Source organism: Hypomesus transpacificus, chromosome 17, assembly GCF_021917145.1.
Source record: "Hypomesus transpacificus isolate Combined female chromosome 17, fHypTra1, whole genome shotgun sequence".
NCBI classification, from domain to species: Eukaryota; Metazoa; Chordata; class Actinopteri; order Osmeriformes; family Osmeridae; genus Hypomesus; species Hypomesus transpacificus.
In genome coordinates this window covers 9,571,329-9,596,724 of record NC_061076.1, presented here as the reverse complement: position 1 = coordinate 9,596,724, position 25,396 = coordinate 9,571,329, and the positions used below count along the sequence as shown (strand labels likewise).

At 42.8% G+C, this 25,396-nt stretch overlaps 1 protein-coding gene across 8 annotated transcripts in view; it reads left to right on the top strand.

Moving 5' to 3' along the window:
• cep112 (centrosomal protein 112) overlaps window positions 1–25,396 on the top strand; it is a 206,211-nt gene that overhangs the window by 108,805 nt on the left and 72,010 nt on the right. For all 8 annotated transcript variants that reach the window (XR_006957363.1, XM_047037685.1, XM_047037687.1 and 5 more), the window contains 4 exons: window positions 2,204–2,339; window positions 5,282–5,389; window positions 9,395–9,577; window positions 24,192–24,422. Coding sequence is in view for 7 of the 8 variants with exons in the window: in XM_047037685.1 (XP_046893641.1) it covers window positions 2,204–2,339; window positions 5,282–5,389; window positions 9,395–9,577; window positions 24,192–24,422 (658 nt within the window). In the remaining variant the exon portion in view is untranslated. The remainder of the gene's footprint in view (window positions 1–2,203; window positions 2,340–5,281; window positions 5,390–9,394; window positions 9,578–24,191; window positions 24,423–25,396) is intronic.

Here is a 25,396-nt window from a genome sequence, read left to right as displayed (position 1 = left end):
GTGTGAGGTACTGTAAGGGTCATATCGCATCTCTTAAACACACAGGCCGTTCAGTGAAACTGGTTTGCCATGCACTGAACTTTTCTCTTTGGTTGTTTTTGGAAGCCATTGACCCGGCTTCTTCTAAAGCATCTCTCCCCTTTTTGTAATATCTCTCTCTCCTACCTTTCCGTCTTATTTTTGCGCAGGTTTGCTCCACATCTTTGTGAGTCTGGCTTAGGCCTGAGGCCAGTAATTTTTTAAGGCTGATTAATAATTTAAAGTACACAACATTTTGAGGAGGAAAAAAAATCTCCATCTTTTGATGTCCAACATGAGACCAAAATTACAGCGTTACGAAGAGAGACGAATGTCCTCACATTCTTTTTCTGCCTGTCCTTTTTTCTCTGCTTCCTGCTTTTCCTGTTGTTTTCATCTGCTGGTTGGTGGAGCATGAAATGAGGAAGCATAGAGAAAAAAGGATGGTTTATTTTTCCTCTTTCTGTTGTTTTCTGTATATTTTTCTTGTAAATACATCTTAACAGCATCTTAACAAAGAAAAACACCTTTAGATTTCAAGGAGAGGCTTGGTTGTGTGTCTGCCTGCTTTTATGGCTATGTCACCATACCACATCCTGATTTCTAAACTATGAAACTCTTTATGGTCATACACTCATACACACACACATGCAAACACCTTATGCCTCATGGAGTGTGTGTTCTTCCTGGAGCATTAGCAATAAACCAGTCTAGATGGGACTGTACCCTGTAGATTTTAAATACATTAGAATGTGTGCTTGTTTATATTTACATTTACATTTGTTTAGACCATTATCTTTACTACTTATAGATGACACAAACACTTCACACACACACTCATGCATGCTATCCACCCACCCACACAAACACACATACATTTGCCCATGTCTTGACCTCTTTGCCCTCCAAGCTTTCAAAGTTTGATATAATATGTTTATTTGCAGTATTTATTCCATTATAATTGGCTTATTGTTGTTTGCCCTCTGGGTAAAATGAATCCTCCTCCCTTGTTTTTGTCTATTGGGAGTAATTACACACACAAGGATGCACATAGATGCACACACACACACAGTACACATGATCATCCAGAGTATTAGAGGAGGTGGGAAAGTAATTGTCAGTCAGGAGTTACAGTTTATCTGTACACATAAACGGTGCATTGTCACATGAATCTAACTAGAAAGGCAGGAATCTATGTGAGTCAGATGAGCGGTGAGGGAGTCGGGCTAGTAATCAGAAGGTTGCCGGATTGATTCCCCGCCGTGCAAAAATGACGTTGTGTCCTTGGGCAAGGCACTTCACCCTACTTGCCTCGGGGGGGAATGTCCCTGTACTTACTGTAAGTCGCTCTGGATAAGAGCGTCTCCAAAAAAAATGACTAAATGACTAAAATGTGTGTAAGTTTGCTTGTTTGTCTGTAGTTCAATATATCTTGAGAACTGGATACAGGCATATTGCTCAGGACCCAACCACGAGACTTGTCCTGCCTCTCTCCCTCTCTAAAACTCAGATTCTCTCTTTCTCTCCCTCTCTATCTCTCTCACACTCTAACTCAACTCGCAAGTGCACCCTGCTCCTGCTAACAGCAGCCCTGTCTGCCAGCTGCCTTGTCAGCTCTGTAGTGTGATCCTGAACTAAAGACCTGCTCTGCCGTGACAGCCCCGCACACCGGTACCTCCCAAAGTAGTTGTCAAGCCTTCAGCTATCCCCCCTGCTCCCAAAATCTGCTGGATCCAGCCACACTTCTCCGGAGGGAACACCCATAGGCTAGGATTAAAATATGAAGGAGACACGTCCATCGATTACCCATGAGCCGTTGCATATTTTGCGGAAGTACATTTATCATGTATACTGATGTGGGGCCAGTATTTGTCTAACTGAATGCATTGTGGTAGAAGGCAAGATTTGCTAAATGAGGCCTTTTAGTGGATTTTTGTCAGCATATTTGGTTTATTCATTATGTGGAATTTTTCTGGCAAAAAAATAACAAATTGTGTAAAAAGTTGGATTTAGATAAGCATATTTTGTTTGCACGGTGCATGCAATGTGCTAGCTAGCTTGATAGATATATTTTTATGCCTGACTGCTGTGTAAGACAATACACCTAGGTACAATTTTGAAACTATACAGTGTAGTTTATTTGTCATGCCAGTGTGTTAGTGTTAATGTGTGTCTGTTTTTTCAGGGTGAAGGAGGAGCAGCTGGAGAGAGTGAGGGACAGTCAGAGACAGCACGCCCAGCAGGCTGAGAGTGCTCTGGAGCAGTTGAAGAAACAAGTCGAGCTCAGCTCAGAGAAGGCCTACGCAGACATGAAACTGCAGGTTAGTTACAAAATCAAAGTACGGTACACACAAAAAGTACTATCCCATCCCCCCTCCTAATCAAGTAGTAAATCGGCAGATTTGGTCTTGATTCAAGTACCCTTAAATATAATATTTCACAAGTAGTTTGTGTCAACTTTCAAGCATACCTTCTGTGTGTTCGACGTACATCCACAGACTAAATAGAATGAATATGCTAATCTCGGGCATTGTATTGTGCACAGGATGAATTTTTCTTTGTTTGACCTAAACTGTGAATAAATCTTTCAGGCTGTTTTCAAAAGATGCGATTTGCACCAACAAGTTAACACATAACTTGAACCATAATCGGGCCAGGTACAATGCAATGTAGTCAGTACAAAAATACTGGGTGTAAAAACCCACATCTAGGATAAGTCAAGAAAGCAGGATCCTGGAATTTGATCGAGTGCGGATATAGTTTTATTTTAATTTTCTTCACTGTGGTTAAATAACCGGCGCTCAACACTTCTAATGATTAACACAAAACAATCACACCTTTCTTAAAGCGTGAAAAGGTACTTGGAAGCCAAATATTTGGGCTAGAGCTTTCCTAGTTTATCAACATTCAGATACGGGTATCTTCTTCAACTATTTTGATTGTATGATGCATCATTTGAAAGCTTGCAATCTGCACTTTCTGTAAGAAAAACAATGAAATTAGTTTGCAGATTACTGCCCCTTTTCACCAGAGCGTGTTACATATAGCGTATAGCACGCTATCCACAATGGTAGCATGTGCTCAATAGTAGCGCAAACACAATGCTAGCAGACGCACAACGTTAGCAGACACACAATTCTACAGTTGCTAATACACAACGCTAGCACATACACAATGCCAGCCATATGCACGTAGGATCAGACATACAAATGCACAATCATAACAAATTCTATGCTCACTTGCGTATCCTTTCATAGACACATGGTGCACATATATCCTTCTCCCCATCTTTCAGCAACCACAGAGACAGGATGACAAACAGCACTCAAACCAAGACAATACAGATGACTGCAGGCTGTGTTGCGCACATACACACACAGATTCCCCGTTGCTGAGGACACACAGCCTGGCCACAGATGCACACAGGCGCCACGCTGGCGACACTCTTGATTCCTCTGTCTCTCTCTCTCTCTTTCTCTCTGTCTCTGTCTCTCTATCTCTCTCTCTCGCTGTCTCTCGCTCTTACTTTCTTTAAGACAGACACTGCTACCTTGCTCTCCCTACCTCTCTATGTGCACTCGCAATTTATTTTCGATAATGTCCCTGACTCCATATCAGTATGAAACATTGCCTTATCAATTATCTCTCACACACAAATGCAACAATCCTGTTTTTGCTGGTGTGCATTTTAACCAGTCCAAATAAAAAACTAAATAACTAGGAGCAATTGTTCTGTGATCAGTAAGCAGCTGAACTTTAGATTAGTTCTGTTCTAAATTATTCAACCCACAGTTCAGCATTAGTGGGCGTGATAGATCCAGGAGGGGAGGGGGGATGGGGTTGGGGGTACAGAACAGCCACACCGTGCGGTAATTGGTTGCTTTGCTGGTCCTTGTTTGACATTTGGCAAAGAGTGTGGGCAGATTATTTGAGATTTCAAATCAATAGAGACTTGGCTGTAAACTCAGTCTGTGTAGTTGCGCTGGTGATTTCTGTCAGGCTTTTGTGAAATACTTTTGGGCATAGACATTGTTCTGAGTAGGTGCTTATATGTGGGCTTTATTGATGGCACATCAAGGTTTGTACATTTCAGAAGTGGGTGGATGTGATACAGTAATTAGCTCATACCAGTATGTGTCGATCCAGTAATTATTGGCATGCTGTGGGCTGGAATATGGATATGGGTTATGTGTCTGCAAGTGTGTGGAAAGAGGCTTGTATGTGAATTATATGCGGTTGATCCAGCTCTCCAGAAACTTTCTTTTCCTCTTCCCCATTCAGTTCTACCTTGTGTCCTTCCATCTCCTCCACCTCCCTCTCCTCTTCCTCTCCATCTGCCCAGCAAGCCCCTGGATGCCCAGTCTTCAATCTTCCTTTTTCCTCAGCCCACATCAAAGCTGTGGGTGAGAGGCACCAGATTCACCTCCACCCTCGTCCCCTCTCTCTTTTTCTCACAAACCTCCATATTTCTGTTGATCTCGCAATATCCCTTTAATGTTGTAGATCAGAAGGATCTCCATATTTATTTGTTTCTTCTTTTTTTCTCTGTCACTATCTCTAACTTTCTCCATCACTAGCTCTCCATCACTCTATTACTGTCCCTCTGTTTCTCTCCCTCTCTCTCTTTCTCTCTGTGATGGAGTTGTATCATAAATGGATTAGACCCACGTGCTAGGAGCAGATGTGCGCTATTGGACTGCATTTAAAGGAGTGTGTCTGCCCTATTTTGGGTGAGACTCCCAAATCTAAACACACCATGTGGAATCGAATCTCAAGTCACACAGTTAGTTCAAAGGATGCTTTTGAGCGTATTAAGGGGATTAATCAAAACATGTTTCACATTTCCAAACCATTACCAGGAGAGAACAGCATAGCCAAGTACATGACCATATTCGGTAAATTACATTTGCAACTGTTATTGTTGCTGTTGTTGCTGGTTATTACCACCTGCTGCGCTTGACTTATAGTTCATTTAGTAAGAGTCAGTTATTTAGTATACCTGTTGTCTCTTCCTATAAAAAATAAACCATACATAAGATGATCAACTCTCAAGATTCAGATGCAATAGTATGATGCGGTACAGAAGTGCTATTGTTCAAGACTAGCCCTGTGTGCAATTTGTGTTTATTCCTATAATCTTTTACTTATTCTTTCAGAGTGAATGTTTATTTCAGGCCATTAATCTTATACATTTACGTCTTAATAAATCTTAACATTCATAGCTGCTCTTGGTTCTTTAAGTAATATTCATCTCTGTTTATAGATGGAGAAGGTGGAAGAGGACCTGAGTCGCTCCAAATCTCTAAGGGAAGAGCAAGCCAAGGAGTTCTCCCATCAACTGGAGGAAATTAAACAGAGATGTGAACGTCAGGTTAGTGTGTGTGTGTCCTGACACTCAAATCATCCTATTTTTGCAACACTACTAAATTATTTGAATGTTTCAGCTATTTTTAGATTCCAATTGAAAATGTTATTTCTCTATATCTGTATCGGCATACTACCTGGTCTACCTCATACCGAAAAACATGGTTTCAATTCAGCAGATTGGGTCTTAACATAATCAAAAAATATCCAATTGAAAACCTTGTGTGACTTATCTCCTCTCCATATCAGCACTCTGATTAGGAATTTAGAAACACTGCAACTTACCTTGCTAATAGAAAATCAGCTTTTATACACATCTAAATGTAATCAACCCATTGTAATGCCCATTATCTGATGAAAGTAATCTGATTGTGAGAATTCTGGGCAAGACTGAAGAAATAAATGTCCTTCAGTTGGTTTAAAAATGCGACTCAGGGACTATGAAGAATATCTTACGGAGGTTATCATTTCATGCACCAATTACAAATTAATGATTTTTTACATGGCCAGTGTCTTATAAAGTATCTTTGTATATCTTTGTGAATTGAAGCACTCACAAAGATACACAATTGATATACAATTGACTTCACAAATAAATCAATCACTGTTGATTTGCTTTCAATTAACCAGAAATAGATAACTGTCCATTCCCCCATATGGTCCAATCAGGTGATCAGAATAGTTGGGTTGGGTTTATGCTGTCACGCCTGAAACTGTGAAAACAGATCAGACTGTAGCCCATAATAAGTGTAAAATCTAGATTGTCGCTCGTGTCAAAAACAAGATTGATTTTAAGACCTCCATTAAAAACTGCAACTGCTTCCCAAACATGTGACTAACAACCTTCAAACCCTCATTCCCTAGACGTTGATGGACTTACAGTGCATGCCAATTGCTGTAGGTAGTTCTGAGAACTGGATATGAGCTCTAGAAGTGTATGCTGGTGAGAAGCATAATTAAATAGAATGGTCGATTTTGTCCTGGGAGCGATATTCAGTTCATATACCAAGCTGTGTCCTGAAAATTGCAGCTCTTTATGGGTAAAATCGGTTTCTGTATAGAATATCACCATATGTCTATATCTTTTAATCCCTGAAAATGACTTTAAAATGTCTACACATTGAAGAACTATTGGACATTGGAAGGTTTTGTGGCGTTTTCTTGGAGATTAGTTGAGTGACAAGAATCAACTCGACTGTAACATTGCTAAATGTGTTTCTGGATGTACTCAAACATGGTTCTCATTCCAATGCAGGGCTTTAGTTTGTGACTTAATCAATGTTGTATCAATTGTCATCAATCAATTGTATGCTCAGTGTCTTGTCTAAAGATTTTAACTTGGAAAATAGCACAGCTGGGAAAAATATTCTAAGGATGCTGGTAAACTCCCATAATAGAATGACAACAATGAACCCAATTGACAGTTGAAACAGGCTGTGAAGGTTTAGCGTCAAGCACTTAGTAGTCTTTGTCTCAGTGATAAAACGTGAAGAAAAATTGCTGTCTATCTCTCCTGTTGTAACACATCATGGTGCGTGTCAGTGATGTGGGTTTTAGAGATAAAGAGACTACTGGTGTGTGTGTGTGTGTGTGCGTGCTTGAGTGTCTGAACGTGTGTGTGTGTGTGTGGGGGGGGGGGGGGTCGACGGGTGTGTGTCAGAGAGAAAGCAGCATTCCACAGGGGTTGGCTTCAGAAATACTTTTAAAGAGGGTCTGTGTGTGGACTCGCTGTTTCCCCCGTACCCTCCAGACCGCTAGGACATCACCCCAGCGCCTCAAAGCACTTCTCCTTGACATTGAATTGACGTAGGACAGGTGTAAGACTGCCGTTGACCAGGTCATGACCCCGCACCCCTGATGAAGCCTTAATCCAGTTCACTCCTTAGATGTAAGGAATGAGCAGCACAAATAGTTTTAACACATGCACACAGACACACGCACTGACACAGAAACACGTGCACCTACACGCACAAGTCCTGTGTATTTGTGTTCCATTGTGAGGAATAGAAATTTCCTCCCTCCTCCATTCCTCCTCACCCTCTCACCATCATTCCCTGCTGTGACCAGATAGGGGCATCCCCCCTCTCTTCTCCTACCCCTTCCCTTTCTCTTTCCCCTTTATTCAGCATCGATGCATCCCCCCTTCACTGTAACGACACACCAACACACACAGAGTGACAGGAACCATGCTGTGCTGTGTAGTAACTGTCAGTAAGTGTATAACCCTAAACCCTCCTCCACCACTCCTGTGGCCGGGCCTTTTAAGACAATACCCGTCCTCTTCCTGTTGTCGGATGTTTGTGATTGTGAAACATACTTATTCTGATTTGATTATGTTGCCAGTTACTGTAGTGAATTACTGTAGACCACACGTGTTGCTGCACATCTTAGCATGCTCTCTAGATGAAAAGAGTTTCTGTTTGTAGCTAAAATAAAGAGAGAATTTGAATGTACTATATATTTGTTCATTCTTCACTGAAGGAGAACAGTCTTGTTTAGCTAACACTAGTGTCTATTGTGACCGGCTCTCTGTCTTTTGGCGAGGGAATCCAGCTTCCCGCTATTAATCACCTGCTCTGAATAGCATAGATGTCGGCTACAGCTAGGACTGGAGCTGGGACTAAATGTATGACTGGGGCTAGATGTTGTAGGGCTGGATCTGGGACTGGAGCTATGGCTGGGGAAGGCTGAAGTTGAGGCCGGGATCGGAGCTGGGGCTTTATAGTGGCTCACTCTGTCTGTCTCTGGAATCCCAGGTAGGGTGCCATCCAGCACAATGTGGGCAGGGATTAGTTTCAAAGCCATAAGGGAAATCGGGGCCCCGGCTGGCCATTCAGGACCCCGCCAGGGAGACTCGGCGGGACAGGGATGGGGGTCACTGGTCTGCTCTGCATGGGGGAGTGGGAACGAAGCCTGGGAAAAACAGGTCGCTTTAGGCTTGTGCTACGCCACCAAGGCTCACCTCACAGCAGGTGACTTGTCTCAGATCCCAGAGTGAGGCTAACTAGGCTTTACACCCTTACAGCCAGTGTGTATATGCATGCCCCAAATGCAGAAATAGCTTGGCTTCAGTTGATAGATACTGATTATTCTTTTAAAGATGTCTTTTTCTCCTTTTTCTCCTCTCTTTTCCCTTCTTTGTTTTGATTGTAATTCCACCAAGCAGTGCCATTTATTGGATAGCATTCCTGTCATTTAGCTTGTCACAAAAAAATGTGAATGTTTTCATTATCAATAGAGAGCTAGACGTAATGATAATCGCTGGAAAACAGATCGACCTCCCGTTGAGTTAAATCCCAACAGTGTCAGATTGCACTGGTATGATTTTCTGGATTATATATTTTTTGGGCAAATAATCCTCAGATTTGAATATTTTTCATCAGTTTGACTACAACGATAGGACGACAGGTAGTCTTTCTAAAATCTTAGAAGATTTTACCTCAACTTCTCTCCAAACTTTCAGCTCTTTTCCCTTCTATATTTTTTTTCGGTGTTGTTGTATAAGGATCACAGGCTTCGCCCTAAGCCGATTTTCCCATGCTGTCAGGCGCATAGCATGGGGCGAGGGTTTGCCTCCATAAACCAGATGGCTAACCCCCTTTTGGCCCACGTAGATGGGCCAAGCTTGCTGCTCTTTCAAATGCTGGCCGCAGAGGGGTGAGAGGAACTGATATGAAGAGAAGAAGGAAGCAACATAAAGAGATGTGGGCTGGGCTAGAAGATTAGCACAAACGGTGGGGGTGAAAACATGACAGCGTGAGGTAAAAAAGGATCACGTGGCGCTCTGTCGTCCTGTCACAGTGCGAGGCAACAGCCCAAACTTTTGTTAAAAATAAACAATTCTGATGCCCCGCCCGCCTGTCCCGTTGAGGCGTGCAGGCGCTGTGGTGGACAGGATGTGAGGGGGTGGATGGAAGGATGGATGGATGGACAAGTTGTCATGACAACGGCTGGTTCTGGGCGTGCGTTGGCTGATGATGGGGGGTCTCTCCTGTACCGCTTGTCCAATCAGATGTGCGAGCAGCGCGTGCAGCAGGAGCAGGATAGGACCCGGCTGCAACAGCAGCACAGCGCTGAGAAGGACAGCCTGGTCCAGGAGTGCCAGCGGGAAGTGGGCAGCCTGGAGAGGCGAGCAAGGGCCACCCTGCTCCAGCACCAGCAGCACACCCAGGAGTGGAGGCAACGCGATGCCCAGGTAGGGGGTCTCCTCTGATCCGCACACACTAATCGCACGCACACCGGTCACACCGAGATCCCACGGACACCATTTTGTGTTGTTCCTGTATCGTAAACATATCCCTGAGTTTTTCTCCGGGATATGTAAATAAAGAAAAAAGAGAATAAAAACGTTGTTGGGAAAAACTTTTTTACCTGACGGGAGGTGGAGATTGTGCCGTGTGTGTTTTTCTTAGGCAGGTGTTAGTTAGGGGTGCAGGTTAGGGTGTTAGATTTTTTTTTAAGATTAAAATTAGATTTTTGCTAAACTGTTTTGAAAAGCGGAAGAATGAAAAGAAAAAGTTAAAACACGTATTAAACTAAATAAATATCACCACGCACTTACTTATGTATGTAATTATGGGTTTTTCCCTGTTTGTGGCGGGATTTCGCCGCGGAAGTAAAAAAAATACTAAAAACACAGAAACTGCAGGTAGCCAGATGAAGGAGAAGAAATATCTCGCCACTGCTCCGGCCTTTTGATTCCTAAATCTTGGGCTTTATATTTTTTTTCTGTTTCCATCCCTTGGCCCAAGCTTCGTTTGTGTCTGCCGTGTCGGCCGCGGCAGCGCTGAGCGCCCCGTAGCTCCACGAAAGAGCGGCTTTGCCTGGTATTCTTCCCTCCCTGCAGGTAGCCTCTCCCCTCCCGTGAAGTGCAAGTCATCCTCTCATTACAGCTCTATCTACTGCAAAGAGGATATGACATATGGATGACACTGATGGAAGTCCCCAGCCATAACATCATTCAAGCATCCAATGAGTTGTCCAACGGCTGGTTGGTCTGCAGCCCCAGCCTCACACCCCTCTTCCTATCTCCCCTCCAGCCTGGGCTGCATGGACCTCTGTGGGAAGCCATTTGCCAGAGTAACCCCCTACTGCGGATGTTTTTGACTTCTCAAGCTCCCTGATGAAATGAAGGTTGTCAGCATGGAGAGGCTTGTTCACTGGCTCCTGGCTGGAGACAAGGGTCCAGCAGGGCAGATGCTGCAATTCTTGGGACATTTTTGAGAGAGGACCCGTGTGGGACTCCTGGTCTAGGTGGACACAGATGGTGCTGGGGGTGCAACTGTGCAAGGATACACTATTTACGTGAACATTTACAGTCCATCTTCTGTTGTGTCCTTATGTATTCACTATCATCTCAAGAAGTTATAGTGCTATTGTTCAGTTATTTGGAAACATTTCTCGCCTTTGAGTGTTTTGTGTTTTATAAATTAGATAATTTAAAATTTAAAAGATAAATTATGTAATTTGTATTGCTATAGAACATGGTAAAAACAATTATTTAATTAACGATCAAGCTATCAAATGGATATGAGAAAAGGTTTGAATTGTTTTATTTTAGCAGGTCTGAGCTCTGAATGGCCTCCAGTGGGCTTCAGTGAGAAGGAGCACCATGACGCTCAAATTTTTCACGCGCAGGCACTCTGGAACAGGAAGAGAAACGTCCATGCCATGTTAGTTGGCTTCTCTTCAATAATGGGACCATCAAGCCTTAATGGATTCCATAATCTTCCACCCACATACAAAATATGGCATGTAAAGGTAACAGGGGAATTTTTTTATTTTACCCTTTTGTCTCCTTTGCACATATTAAGAGTTGTCAATCACAGAGACTCGGAGACTAGCCAGCTTGTGTGATTTTGGGTTTAATTTTTTATTGGAGATGCCGTCAGATAAGACCTTTTGGTTGATGACAGCCTTTGTCATTCATGTCTAAATGATGAGGCACTTGTCGAACGGCAGACCTAGGAAGGAAAAAAAAATGACTCCGCCAGGCCAATGTCAAATATTCAGGTGGCAAGGTGGAGTGTTTCCAGGTTTTTTCACTAAGGCCAGGGAAAGATGTCAAATGTAGTTGGAGTCTTCGAGGACTTTAAATGGATGCAAAGCACTAACGGGCCATATGTATTAAAGATTGCTTTTTCCATTATATAAGTATCAAGTCACTTATTAGTGAACAGTTTTGCTTCACCAAAGCTGTTAGCGTTATGAAAACTCTGTATTGGTCCTGCAACCAGAAACAAACTGCTAAATCACACCCGACAGTTCTGCATCTTTTCCCGACGATGAAAAAAGGAGCTTCAAAATACTTTGAAAGATTAAGAAAGATAGAGTAAAATCGGAGTGTTTTAATGATGTTCCCAACAATCACAAATGCAGACATGAAAATCCCTCACCTTTCGGTGAAATTCGCAGTTTTTAAACCAAAATAGGTGACTTACGTGAATTGTGTAGATTCAATGAAAAATTGTTGTGTGTGTGTGTGTGTGTGTGGGGGGGGGGGGATGGTATTCATATTCAGTGAACTGCGAACAGGTGCGCGTGTCAGAAGGCAGCGCGAGTGCATGGAAATATTAACGCGAAGGGCCTTGCATCACCAGTGCAGACCACCATCAAAAGCTGAAAGCACTCTCGGCGATTTACCTGACTGAATTTGGTGAATGATGGTTTCAAATATTATTATTTTTTCTGGTATATCTAAGTTAAGTTACCCAGGAGCTCTGTTGACATAGACTTAGCCAACGTTAGCTACAGCTTGATGAATTGAGTCATTGAACACAGCAGGAGAGAACGCAACGTTAGCCAGCTAGCTAAAGGCTAGGAAAATTCCAAATGAAAGTATGCAGCCCAGTGACACTGACATATCGAAAGCTAATTTGAGACAATATAAAGATGGAAAATCAGGCTAAGAAACGTAAACGTACCTTCATTAGACAACGTTTTACCAATTGGACAAACGGCTATGTTTGTTTGTTTCAAGCTCCTTAAACTATTTTTCGTTTAAATCAGCCCCAAAAATTCTCTACGCGCGCTCGCATAAACCATGGAAGTCCCTAACTAGCATCACATCAGGCACAGAATTTGCATGCATTAGCAGGGCACTCGCTGTGGTGGTGTATACGGGACCGGTTCTGGTGGGCCGGTCTGGATCAAAGTCCAGGGCCTATTTTTACTCCCAGTCTGTCCCTGCCGTTCTATCAATAAGCAGACCTGCCAACCTGTACGCAATTTGTGTAGCGGATACGCATTTTGACTTCAAAGTACGCTGGTACTTGTATTGGCTGTCAATCATGATGGAAGAGTAGACAAGTTACAGCATGTCCACCATCTCTTGTGGGGGTTATGCATTAAGCCATTTGTGGTGCCCTTACCACATTGTGCCTCATATACTGTAAATGTTAGACCCAGTGACAGGCTGGCATGAAATGGCTTGCTTAATACTTAGTAAGGAGGCCATAATAATTTTACTCATGGCTTAAGTTATGTTTCTCCAGCTCTCCCCAGGTTGGCAAAAAAGTATCTCAAAATGCATCAGATTGATGCTTTAAAATATGGAATATTTTAATTTTTCTTATTGGGGAGCATGCACCCAGACCCCCTTAGAGAGGTAATATCCTTCTCACCTTTTTCACCCCTGACCCGTTTTCATGCCTGCAAATGGCTCAACAACAAAAAATTATCCACTACATTTACAGCTCACATCAAATTCCTCTCTCTCTTATTGTGCTCGACAGACAATCAGAGCTGTTGAAAAGTGGACAGTCATGGATATCTGTGCCATATATTAGATTCAGCCCTTATCTCCGTCTGCTCTCTTCCTGGAATCCTTGGAAGGATGGGGCTTCTTCCCTCCCTCTCTCGCTGGATTGTGGAAGGCTGTCAAAGGAGAGAGCGGATGCCAGTCACATGTTCTGAGGATGAGTAATGAGAGGCTATCTCCTTCATGTGGTAGGGGATGCTAATAAATAGCATTCGTGGCCCTTCCCTTATGTTTGGGGAGGAAGGCCAGTGAGGCGTGACGCTGTTGTAGGGTGGAGGAACACAGCAGAGCAACACAGGGCTTCTCTGTCTTAATCTCACCAGGGTCTGTTGTTGTCCAGAAGCCTCTGTTCTTGACCAACTGTGTAACTAGGCTTTAATGAGGTGTGGGAACACACATCTGTGGGTCATAGACTCTCATTGTCAATTGACAATTCACGTTCGTCAAGGCGGTTGAATGAAGATTTGTGGTTTCACTCATCGTCTAGGTTTTCATGGCAATATGGGTGCAAGATGTAATATCACTAGTAAAGGGATTAATATGAATCCCTTTGCTGTGTTAGGCTTGGTCAGAAGTTGGCCACCAATCTACTAAGGGATTTAATTTCAGAATCCTTTGCCTTTGGGACCAGAACAAGACCGTTTTTTCCCCCCCAACAAAACATTGAACCCCCCCCCCCCCCCACCCCCTTTTTTATGTTTTATTCCTGGTTCTCATTCATTTTTGAAGATGAAAGCATCATTAAGAAGAAAAAACAACTAGTTGGCTATTCCCCAGAGACGACACTGCAGCAAATGGCTTTGCTTGCAGTTAGCCCAGTGTTGGCTTGTTACATGATCACCAACAACCCAAGAGGTTGGATCAGTTCCCCACGAAGCCTCCCCCAGGACAGGCATCCAGCCCTCCCTCTAGCACAGCATGTGTTGTGGCAGCCACCATGTTGCAAGCATACAAAACACTCGAGATTATATTGAAACTCCTAACCCATCCGTTTGGTGAGGAACCTTTCCAGCTCGTCCTAGATGTACATTGTGTCGTCCATCTCAATACGTTTTTATGAGGAAACCGTGAGATGTGGAAAGAATGGATTCACTTGATGTGATGTGTCACAGTGCTGTGGTTTCTCATGCATTTAGTGAATATTCAAGCTTTCCTTTTCTTCATTTTTTGTGTTTTAGAAAAAGAAAAATATACAGAAAAAAAAACGATAACCAACATTCCAAATTAATTTAGGCCTCTTTGTCTCCAACTACAAGAGAGACATTTGATTGTCTTGTTGAATTGTCAAGTCATTCTTTCCACGGGGTTCATACACATTTTGACCAACGGATTTCCATGACTTTTCCATGCCTTTTCAATGACTTTAAACCAAATTTCCATGACCAAACTTTTTGTGAAATCTTGGTGTATACGTTAAAAAGTTACAAGGCTATTACAAGGCTGTTCGTAATACTGTAGAATGCTCCATTCACTTAAATGGGGCTTCCCAACGTTCTGCGGTGAACAATTTTTTACATTTGAACTTTGCTATGCATATTTGACCGCTGTCAAGGGAAGTGGCCTTTTTGCCTCGGATTCACATCTTTTGTGGCACTCCGCAATAGTTTTCGATGGACTCGAACGGGATGTGGATGGTTGGTCGTCCCCGTCCCATTTGAGGCTCCACAGCATCCAGCCGTTCCAGGACTGAAGAGAGGTTTACTATGGCAACCTCATTAATGTGTACGTCTGTGACGGCAGAGTATGCAGCCAAGCTCTCTGTGACTTGTTCTACTCGGTCACGGGCATCAGACTCAGATATATTATTAGTTTCTACCAGCTCAGCTAATTCTATCAGTGTCTGCACAATTTGAGGGAGCGCCATGATCTGTGATGCGTCCTCTAAAGACCCGGCAATTCAATCAATTTCCCGGCACATTTGTCATGTAATGCAATGCGTATGTGCACACCGCCCCCTACCGAACAAGATGGGTAGCTCGGTCAGCAGGGAGCTGAAGAAGAGCGGCTACTGACGTCACTCTACTGCGCCGCTCAGAATGCATTTTCGTTTTCGAATTATGGGCAGTTCTTTGCGGGCAGAACATGAAAATGAAAATGCAATGTCCGCTCAGTACTAATCAGTACTAATTTGATTTATGAGTCAAATAATGCAGCCACATTCTTAAAATGAAAATGCATTTCTGGAAATGCATTTGAATTTGAATTGTGGTCACGATTTTGCAGCCACGTTCTTGAAAATGAAAATGCAATTCTGGTAATGCATTTGAATTTGAATTGTGGTCATGATTTTGCAGCCACGTTCTTAAAATGAAAATGCATTTCTGGAAATGCATTTTCATTTTCAAATTTTACATTTCAAATTGAATTTTGGTATCTATTTGCTGGGGCATATTTTGAAAATTAAATTTCAAATGTCTTTTTCGTTTTCATTTTAATTAAGGGAAAGAATGAGCAGTCTCAAAGAAGAAAATGAAAATGCAAATAGGATGATTGAATACTAATTTGATTTATGAGTCAAATAATGCAGCCACATTCTTAAAATGAAAATGCATTTCTGGAAATGCATTTTCATTTGAATTTTGGTCACGATTTGCTTCCATACTTAGCGACGTCAGCTGATTTGAAGCCTAAAGAATGTTCAACGTCTATGAAGTTCAACGTCGAACTATTTTTCTGCTGATCAACACTACGAATGGTAACAAATAAATTGTAAATAGACACACTGTGTTAAGTTATTTTTTTGGCAAGTAGCCGTGTAATAAGCGGCATGAACGCCCGTCATAGTCGGGAAAATAAGCCCCTTCAGCCCACATTACCTCCGCATTACCGGACTTCATTTTTTGTCACAGCATCGGTTATCGACCCCTGCTGCTAGGCGTAGCAGTCGACCTCGCTGTGGTGAGAAAGCCGGTGATGGGTGCTGCTGTAGCTTTGCTAGCAGCAGCGCTATGATGTTTGCTACCTTTGGAATGGCTAGTTAATGCAGCCTCTCCCATGTTTGAAATGTTGAATGATTTTCCACCACACAACCGACATTTTGCTCGTCCCGGGTCTTTGTCTGTTTAATGTATCTTTCCATTTGTAGCCAAGCATCGTTAAAGCTACACTTTCCTGGCATTTTGAATTATCCCTCGCGCTTCTCTGAGTTACTGTTGCTATGGCCATTTAACTTCAGTTAGTATGAGAGCGTATGCCTGCTTATATTTTGAACGTATTTCTTTTAAACGCATGTGAATTATTTAAAACTCAGCGTACAGTAAATGAACAACATGAAAATATGATAACAACTTTCCATGACTTTTCCAAAACTTTTGGGATTTAATTTTTTTCAAGCACTTTTCCAGGCCTGGAAATAACCATTTTAAAATTCCATGACTTTTCCAGGTTTTCCATGACTGTACGAACCCTGTTTCCAGTTATTTCCATAGTTACTCCAAACCAAATGTCTACGTCTAATCATTTTGTATTTAAACATTTGACCAATTCTGTCTTCTCTGAGAAACACAAGCACCATCTGGACTTCAAACAGCATGGGAGAGGGTCCTGTACTCTCTGGGATCCTTCCCCCAACGGTGTGACAGGCTGAATAATGATGCTGTCAAACTTCCAAAGATCTTTATTCCCAAGTACATGATTAACGCAGGGAAAGTGAAGACAGAGATGACGGTCTCAGTGACAGCTGGACACAAACACGTCATCTGTCTCCGCTCTCTGTGTATTGTTATTTGCTGATTGACAGGTCCCCAAGATTAGGCTAATCTTATTTCAGACAAGCAATCATTGAAGGACACCAAAACAGGCACATTGGCGTGTCTCCCTCTGCTTTTGTTTGCACGATTATATATGTGGATTTGCCTTCTTCAATAGCGTTTGAGGATCTGAAGTTGGCGTGGCTAATTTGAAGTCAGGATGGAGGATATAATGTTCATGTGCTTTCAGGCTGGCACATGGAGAGATCTATGACCACTATGTCTCTTTGTTGTTTCAGTATCATGGTGTGCCAGAGCTGCCAGGCGGTACGATGTGTGCGAACCATCACAATTTAGATGTGAATGGAAATAGCAGTAAATAAATTCCGCTTTTGTTTTGCTTTGGTAACAGCTAAAGCTGCTGGATGGAGAATTATTTTGTATCAAGTTTACAGTTGGGTTTTCTTCTCCCTGTCTCCTCTCTCTCTGCCATCATTCTGTGATAGATTAAACGGTAACACTTTACAATAAGGGTGCATTAATTAGCATTCATTAATGCATTAACTAATGCATGAATCATCATCAGTTAATACATCACTCAGAAAGTACTTAATGATGCACTGATCATTAACACATCATTTGGTAATAGGGAGTCACATATGATTTACTAATAGTTAAATATGGAATCATGTATCAATTCCTATTGACATTAACACATTAACTGATAGGTGAGTTAACTACTTCAGTTAATCGTGCAAACTATGACTTTTAGTTAACTGTGTGAACTAAAACCCTGACTTAACAGGGTAAACTAATGGTAATGGACCGATTCATGACGGTGAACTTCTATCTTCGAATGTTAACTTTCCACTATCCCCTAAGCTCAGCATTATACATCAACTTGAAAAGGGTGAAAGCTAACAGAGAATTATTTAGCATTTGAAGGGTAAAGGCAAACTCTGTGGAGCTGACTGACCTCACTCATACAAACTTAACAATGCTTTTTTACCCATTATAGTTAGACCTAGACTAGCTAGCTAGTCAGCCAGCTGACAGGCTGGCTGTCTCTATTTAGAGACAATGAGGTGATTATCTAAATGATCAAAAACATTATGCACTAAAATGAATGTAGCTAGAAATTTCGCCAAGCAAAAAAACAGAAATAGGTTGCAGCAGTTTGTCTCTAAACTACAGTTAAAAAATCCGCAATGGGACTGAACTGAACCCTCCGTAGGTTCGGCTACTTTTTATAGTACAAAATCGCTGTCAATCAAAAGGAGATGCACACTTTCGAGAGACCTTCCAATCATCACGCAGAAGCGTCCAGGCCAGCCCACTCCTCCATTCACCCCCAGAGACGCTGAGCATCCAGGGCGGGACATAATTGCAGCATTTATCCAATGAGCGTATAGTTTTGAAACACTGAAAAATCTCTAGGAGCCTCATGAAGTCCATTGAAGCTGGGCTTCAACAGGGAAATGCAGTGTGACGCTACGGGAATGAATGAGGAAATCAGTCAGTCGTACAGTGTTCATTTTCGGACATCCTCAGATCTCAGACTCAACTGTCAGACTCAAACGAAAAGGCGTCAAGTCTCAGACCAAAAGTCGTCAGACTCAGGCGAAACGGCTTCAGTCTCAGAAAAACCTCTGTCATTCTCAGACAAAACTAGCCTGACGTTGTCATAATCATAATTATAGTCAGAATATGAGTCTGAGAACTCTCCGTTGGGCTTTGACTACGAGGCGTGTTTCAAACGAGCCTGGAAAACAAATGCCTCCTTGCTCAATTGGATAGATCTACAACCAATCAGAGCAACAGAGTATGTTAAGCGCCGCATAGTTGTTGTCAACAGAACTAAACTGAGAGGCAGCTAAATCTTTACTGACTAAACTGCAAGCAGACTTTAAGTATGCTTGAAGAATGAATACAAACGATTTTTGCCGGTGTTGTAAAATTAATTTAAGGGTAGGGGGAGTACTTGTTCACACGGTCAACCTTTTTGAGCGAAACAATAAAGGGCAATGCATATACGAACAAGTTATCCGTTTAGGATTACAACTCCACAAAAGAAAAGGAGAAACCACAATGGCTCCTGGGTTTTCATTGTGTCCCATCTTCTTCGCAACCATCGGAGCCAGCTGATATATTAACCTTTTACCGAATCCCGTAGGAAGGACGGCAAAAACATATTTTCCATCGACAAATGCCTTGATTGCGTCTCTGTTCCTCTTTCAAAATTAATGCGCTGTCGATGTCTTCGAAAACAGGCTCGATGGCAGAATCATAACATCCCAGATCTCCAGCGGTAGCCATGTTTGTTCAAAACAAATTCAACTTAAGCGCTCTTTTGTGTCGTGGGTGATTACGTTACTGCTGATCATCTGTCCATCATCGTATAAAGCCCGCCCTGGCAATTTCATTGGTTCGCCCAGATTCTGGTTTTCTGTAGTTGGTCCCCAATACGAGACCCTCCAGACCCAACTTCCCGACCAAATTTTTTTTTGGGCGGGGAGAAGTTGGGCTGGCAGCCAGGCTAAGACAAAACGCCCTCAAACTAAACGCTGTCAGAAAAACCTCTGTCATTCTCAGACAAAACGCTCTCAAACCAAACGCCATCATTTTCAGACAAAACGCTCTCAAACCAAACGCCATTCTCAGACAAAACGCTCTCAAACCAAACGTCATCATTCTTAGACAAAACGCCGTCAAACTAAACGCCATCATTCTCAGACAAAACGCCCTCAAACTAAACGCCATCATTTTCAGACAAAACGAAAACGCCCTCACACTAAACTTTGTCAGAATTTTTTGGTCAAAGTTAGCTAGATAGGGGAGCTGCTGACTAGCTTTCTGAATTAGTTAAAGTAGTAGTTTATTTCTGTTAACTGGTACAGCAAGAACTTACTTTTGATATAGAGCTAGCTAATACAAAATAGCAGACATCCCAATCCTCCCGGAAGTTCCGGGAGTCGCCCGCATTTCAATAGCGGCTCCCGGACACCCGCAAAGGCTATACAATCTCCCGGATTTCGGGGATTTTGTATTTAGAGCGAGCGCGAGACTGTGCAATTGCATTAATGGTCGAAACAAGTGCATATTGCGCATCCTGATTTCGTCCCGGGGGGGGGGGGGGGGGGGGGGGGTTGTACGAGCTGGTTGAGGGGGTACATCATGCGGGGGGGGGGGGGGGGGGGGGGGGCATCTCCCGGAAATGAGTCTCTGCAAGTTGGGATGTCTGAAATAGTTGTTTTCTGCAAGCTATAGTTCACTCGTGTAGCGCAAACCCATGCGTAGTCCTCCGGTTGTAGTGATGTGTCGTGTTCATTTTGAACGAATCCTTACAAGGACTCGGGAGTAACGAGTCCTCTCAAAGAGTGATTCTTTCATTTTCTCGTGGCCGCGGATCGGGACTATTGCATAGGCTCATCCAAGTAAACAGAAATGATTCGTTCATTTCCCAAATCGGTCTTTCTTGGATAATTTTTTACGTGACCTGCATAGGCTCTGTAGTTAGAGGAAACGAACGATTCGTTCATTTCCCAAATCGGTCTTTTAGGAGTCTTAATATAATTTTTCACGTGACCTGCATTTTTAGTAGAGGAAACAGTTTCCTCATTCCCTTTCGCGTGGCCGCTGTTTTAGTAGGACGTGAATGATATTCGCTCAAGTCACCATACTGACTGGTTTTGTTATTTTCACTTTATATTTACACTTACGGTTTAGTGCAGTGTAATTGTTTGCCGTGATAATTAAATACTAGTGTGGTAATAAATGACCAAATCATACAAACTGTCATGATACATAATTTTAATGCAGGAATTTATTTTGAAATAGTATCTACTGGTGCACATGTCATGCACTAACCTACATGAGAATATGATACGTGTTTGCAGTGGACGTATAGCCCCCCCCTCCCCGTTGAAATGAACGAATGATTCGAAAAAAGATGCGTTCATTTTACTGAACGAGATTCAAAGAACCGAATCAGTAAAATGATCCGAACTTCCCATCACTAGTTTGAGGGCGTTTTGTCCGACAATGATGGCGTTTGGTTTGAGGGCGTTTTGTTTGAGAATGATGGCGTTTAGTTTGAGGGCGTTTTGTCTGAGAATGATGGTGTTTGGTTTGAGAGCGTTTTGTTTGAGAATGACGGTGTTTGGTTTGAGAGCGTTTTGTCTGACAATGACAGCGTTTGGTTTGAGAGCGTTTTGTCTGAGAATGACGGCGTTTGGTTTGAGAGCGTTTTGTCTGAGAATGATGGCGTTTGGTTTGAGAGCGTTTTGTCGAGAATGACAGAGGTTTTTCTGACTGCGTTTAGTTTGAGCGTGTTTTGTTTGAGAATGACAGAGGTTTTTCTGAGACTGAAGCCGTTTCGCCTGAGTCTGACGACTTTTGGTCTGAGACTTGACGCCTTTTCGTTTGAGTCTGACAATTGAGTCTGAGATCTGAGGATGTCCTAAAATGAACACCTAACAGTCGACCTGCTACTATACGCAGCTGATTCTGAACTAATTCGTCTTCGAGATGAACGTGTTCTAACACATTTAAAATTTTAACACAATAGTAAATATTTAACCATACATTTTTTTGATATTTTAGGGGAAGCTGAGCTTCCTTTTCAGTCTTAAAGAAATCGCCACTGGTGGAAAGTTAACATTTGAAGTTAGGAGTTTACCTTCATGAATCGGTCCAGAATCTGTTGCAGTCAGGCATTTTCTACGGAAGATCTGATCGATACTTCGAGTGGACTTCTTCTTAGAAAGGTGGCCTTGCGTGTGTTGTTGGAGTGAAATAAAACGTTTTGCAAACTGCATGGTAGTCATCCATTAGTCAGAAAGCTATTTTGACTGTAATGCAGGATTCCAACTCATATTAGAGTTTATTTAAAAGTTGTCTCTCTGAAAAAACTAAGTATTTGTTGAGTGAATAATTAGTTAATGATTAGTTAATGTATCTCATATTATGACTTTACTTGGGGAGGCAAATTACTATTAACAAATGATTACGTACCGTCTCAATCCATGGATGCCGCCATTGTGGTAATTAACACATGAATTAAGGTATTACCATTAGTTTACCCTGTTAAAGTTGACCCTGTTAACTCAGGGTTTTAGTTCACACAGTTAACTAACAGTATTAGTTTGCACAATTAACTAAAGTAGTTAACTCACCTATCAGTTAATGTGTTAATGTCAATAGGAATTGGTACATGATTCCAGATTTAATTAATAGTAAATCATATGTGACTCCTTATTACCAAATGATGTGTTGATGATCAGTGCATCATTAAGTACTTTCTGAGTTATTTATTAACTGATGATGATTCATGCATTAGTTAATGCATTAATGAATGCCAATTGATGCACCCTTATTGTAAAGTGTTACCGATTAAACATTAAGTTAATGCTTAATCTTATAGTTCAATTATGTTTGGACTGAGGTTGCACATACCTGTCATGTGTTGAAAACCTTTACAATTTGAATTAACCCCTTTTGTCTGGCTCTTTTAGTTCTGTTGCCCCTGCATCTCTGAGCCCTGTCCCTGTCCAAATGGCTCATGGTGGGGAGATTACTCAGGATGTTATTTACAGAATCAGATGGAGCCCTATGCAGTTGAATAGGGAATTATACATTAAAGGCTCTTCTGAGCTTAGACATAATGCCTGTCCCTTGAAGTCATGGAGACCAACATGCCTGGCACTTACTGTGCGCGCATGTCCATCTGGTGTTGCCCGAGTCTGACATGTTTGCGTGTGGCTGTGAAACCTGCTTGTGTGTGTGTATATCAGTTTGTGCGTGAGACACACAACCACACAACATCTGTATGTTTTTTTGTGACGCTTCTTTGAAGTCTTTGTGATTTTCCCTAGTGCCCGCAATAAGATGTATAGAATCAATTTCAGACTCTTTCTGTCGATTACCATGTGACTCTAACGAGAGTCGGGGCTGGGATGTCTTCAGTGTTTTTGGAGGGAAACAGGGTCAAAAGAGGATATTATAGGCCACTCTTGACCCTCTTAACTTTGTTCACGGGGACAATTCTTAGTAATTTAATTTAACTTTCAGTACTGTTGTTGGAATAGAATATCGGGTGGTTATTTCATATTGTGTTCCAAGTGTACCTAGCACATAACTGGTGAGACACTATATACACACAATATTTTGAATGTTTTGAGAATTTAGAATTACATTTTTACCAACTCCAGCAAAGTTTCTTCATAGCCCGGCAAGAACATTCCCTTAACGGTTCTTTAAAAGGGGTGTTCTTTGGTCATTAGCATTCCTGCTATGTAATGTGTCTGTTCTCTGGCAGTGAAATCAAAGAGCTTTTCTAGACAAAGTCAAGGCTGAGGAACTCAAAGAAAACAGAGGTCAAGGAAGGGGTCAGTCCATCTCTACAGCCCCCACTCTCTCACACACATTCTCTCAGAAACACTCTCTCCCTTTCTCTCTCCCATATAGTGCATATGTGTGTCTTTCACACACATTCTCCCTCTCTCTCTCTCTCTCTCTCTCTCTCCCTCTCTCTCTCTGCTGCCCCCTCATTTTCTCACACACACGCACTGTTACTTTCTCCCTGTCCTTGCAGCCCCCACACTCTCACGGACAGACACTCAAGTCTCTCATACACCAAAAACATCTTACATTACAAACAGTACACTAACATAAGAGCTGCAGTACTTTTAAGACTTCCTTATTCAGCCACATACTTCTCTTCTCATTTCCATACTATCCTTCCAACTCTCCATCCCTTTCTATTGCTCTCTCTGTTTCTTCTCCATCTGTCTTCCAGGGAAATATGACACTGCAGCACTGCCTGCTTTCCTCCTGAGGGAGTGATCTTTAATTTGCGCAAATTTCTCTCATTAAATGTGCCCGACTGACCTTAGTGGAATTCCCCGTCTTTGATGTGGGCTTGCTTGCCTGCCTGCCGGCCGGCCTGCATGGCTAACTGTGCTAGGCTGGACGGACTGACTGGGCTGGGCTGACTGGGCTTGGCCGGGCTGACTGACTATGCTAGGCCGGGCTGACTGGGTTGGGTAAGCTGAATTAGGATGGGACAGCTGCTGTTGCAGGGTATTTCCCTTTCCTTTGCCCGAGTGTTTGTGTCCCGGTCTGAACAGGACTTCCCCTCAGACCATCCCTGGACGTCCCTCAGAAGCAACTGCTGAAAGTAGAGGTTTCAGTGTTGGAGATGATCTTGAGCCTCAGTCTGCAGAGCGAGAGAGCCATAGAGGAACACATCCATGACCGCAGCTGCATACACTTATACATACTACTTATAAACATGCACACGTGTTCCTCACCGTCCTCTTTCTTCCTGTCTTCTCTCCTCCCTCCCTCCGTCCCACCGTCAGACCATCTCGGAGCTGGAGGCCCAGGTGTCGGCCCTGCGTGAGGAGCTGCAGCAGGCCAACGCCCAGAGGAAGCAGCAGCTGCTGGAGCTGGGCCTGCTGAGGGAGGACGAGCGCCAACACTCGGCCCAAGACCAGGAGGCCTCGATGGGCAGGCTGCGGGCAGAGATGGAGCGCCTCCGCCTGGACCTGGAGAGGAGCCACCAGGCTGAGAGGGAGCTGGCCCAGGAGAAGGTGAGTGGGGTGGGGGGGTGTTGTCCCAGATCTGGAAGTGCTAACGCTTAAGGTTTGGCTGCAGGACAGACAGGCTGCAGGACAGACTACTGTCTCAGAGATCCCTGCGTTCTGAGGCTAATATGGAGGCACTGAAGGAAGGCCCAGCTGGGGGTTCTCTTGTACAGGACGCTAATCTCTAGCAGGGGCCCATCAAAGAGACTGTCTGTCTGTCGTGCCGCTCTGCATGCCAGCTGTATCAAATTAGCTCCTGAACTACGAGGCAGCTACGTGACATTTTGGGTCGTTATGGGAGGTGGTTAGGCCCAGTTCAATTTTGTCTCGGAAATTCAGGAATTCATTCAAACAGAAGCTCAAAGACATCCACCATTTTGAGTTTGGAGGCAAGTTAAATAAGTCGGATCCCTACACAGCATACTTTAGGAGTTAAATACTGAACAGTAACCACAGTAAACTTTTTTTTTTTTTAAAGGCTCTTCTTTTTCTTTGTTGCATATCCTTAATTTTTCCCCATATGGAAGGTGATGAAAAAATAACCCTCACACTTAACGTTGACATCAATCAAATTGATTTGGAAAATAGCTTTCCAAATTAACTTTCCAGAAAGTTAGACCACTTACTTTTCTACTAATCTGCTAAAGTTTGACTCTTGGTGGAGGGACTGAAAAGTTTGGGTGTTCCACAGCAGTTGAACCCTTTCATGTTGAATTGCAGACGGCCGTCTCAGATCCATATTGACCGCTCTGACTGTTTTGTAAGCAAACATTTTACTATTCTTTTGATGTAGACAGAAATGCTGTCCTCTGCAGACCTCTCACTCTTGAAGCCAGGATGGCCAAAGTTTGCCTTTTTTTAACCCATCTTCCAGTTCCTTAAAAAAAGCTAGGCGAAATCCATTAAATCCGTGAATGGATTCTCATCAAAGACGTATGCGTTTGAGAGAGAGGAGAGGGAGGGGGGGAAGCGGGACTGTT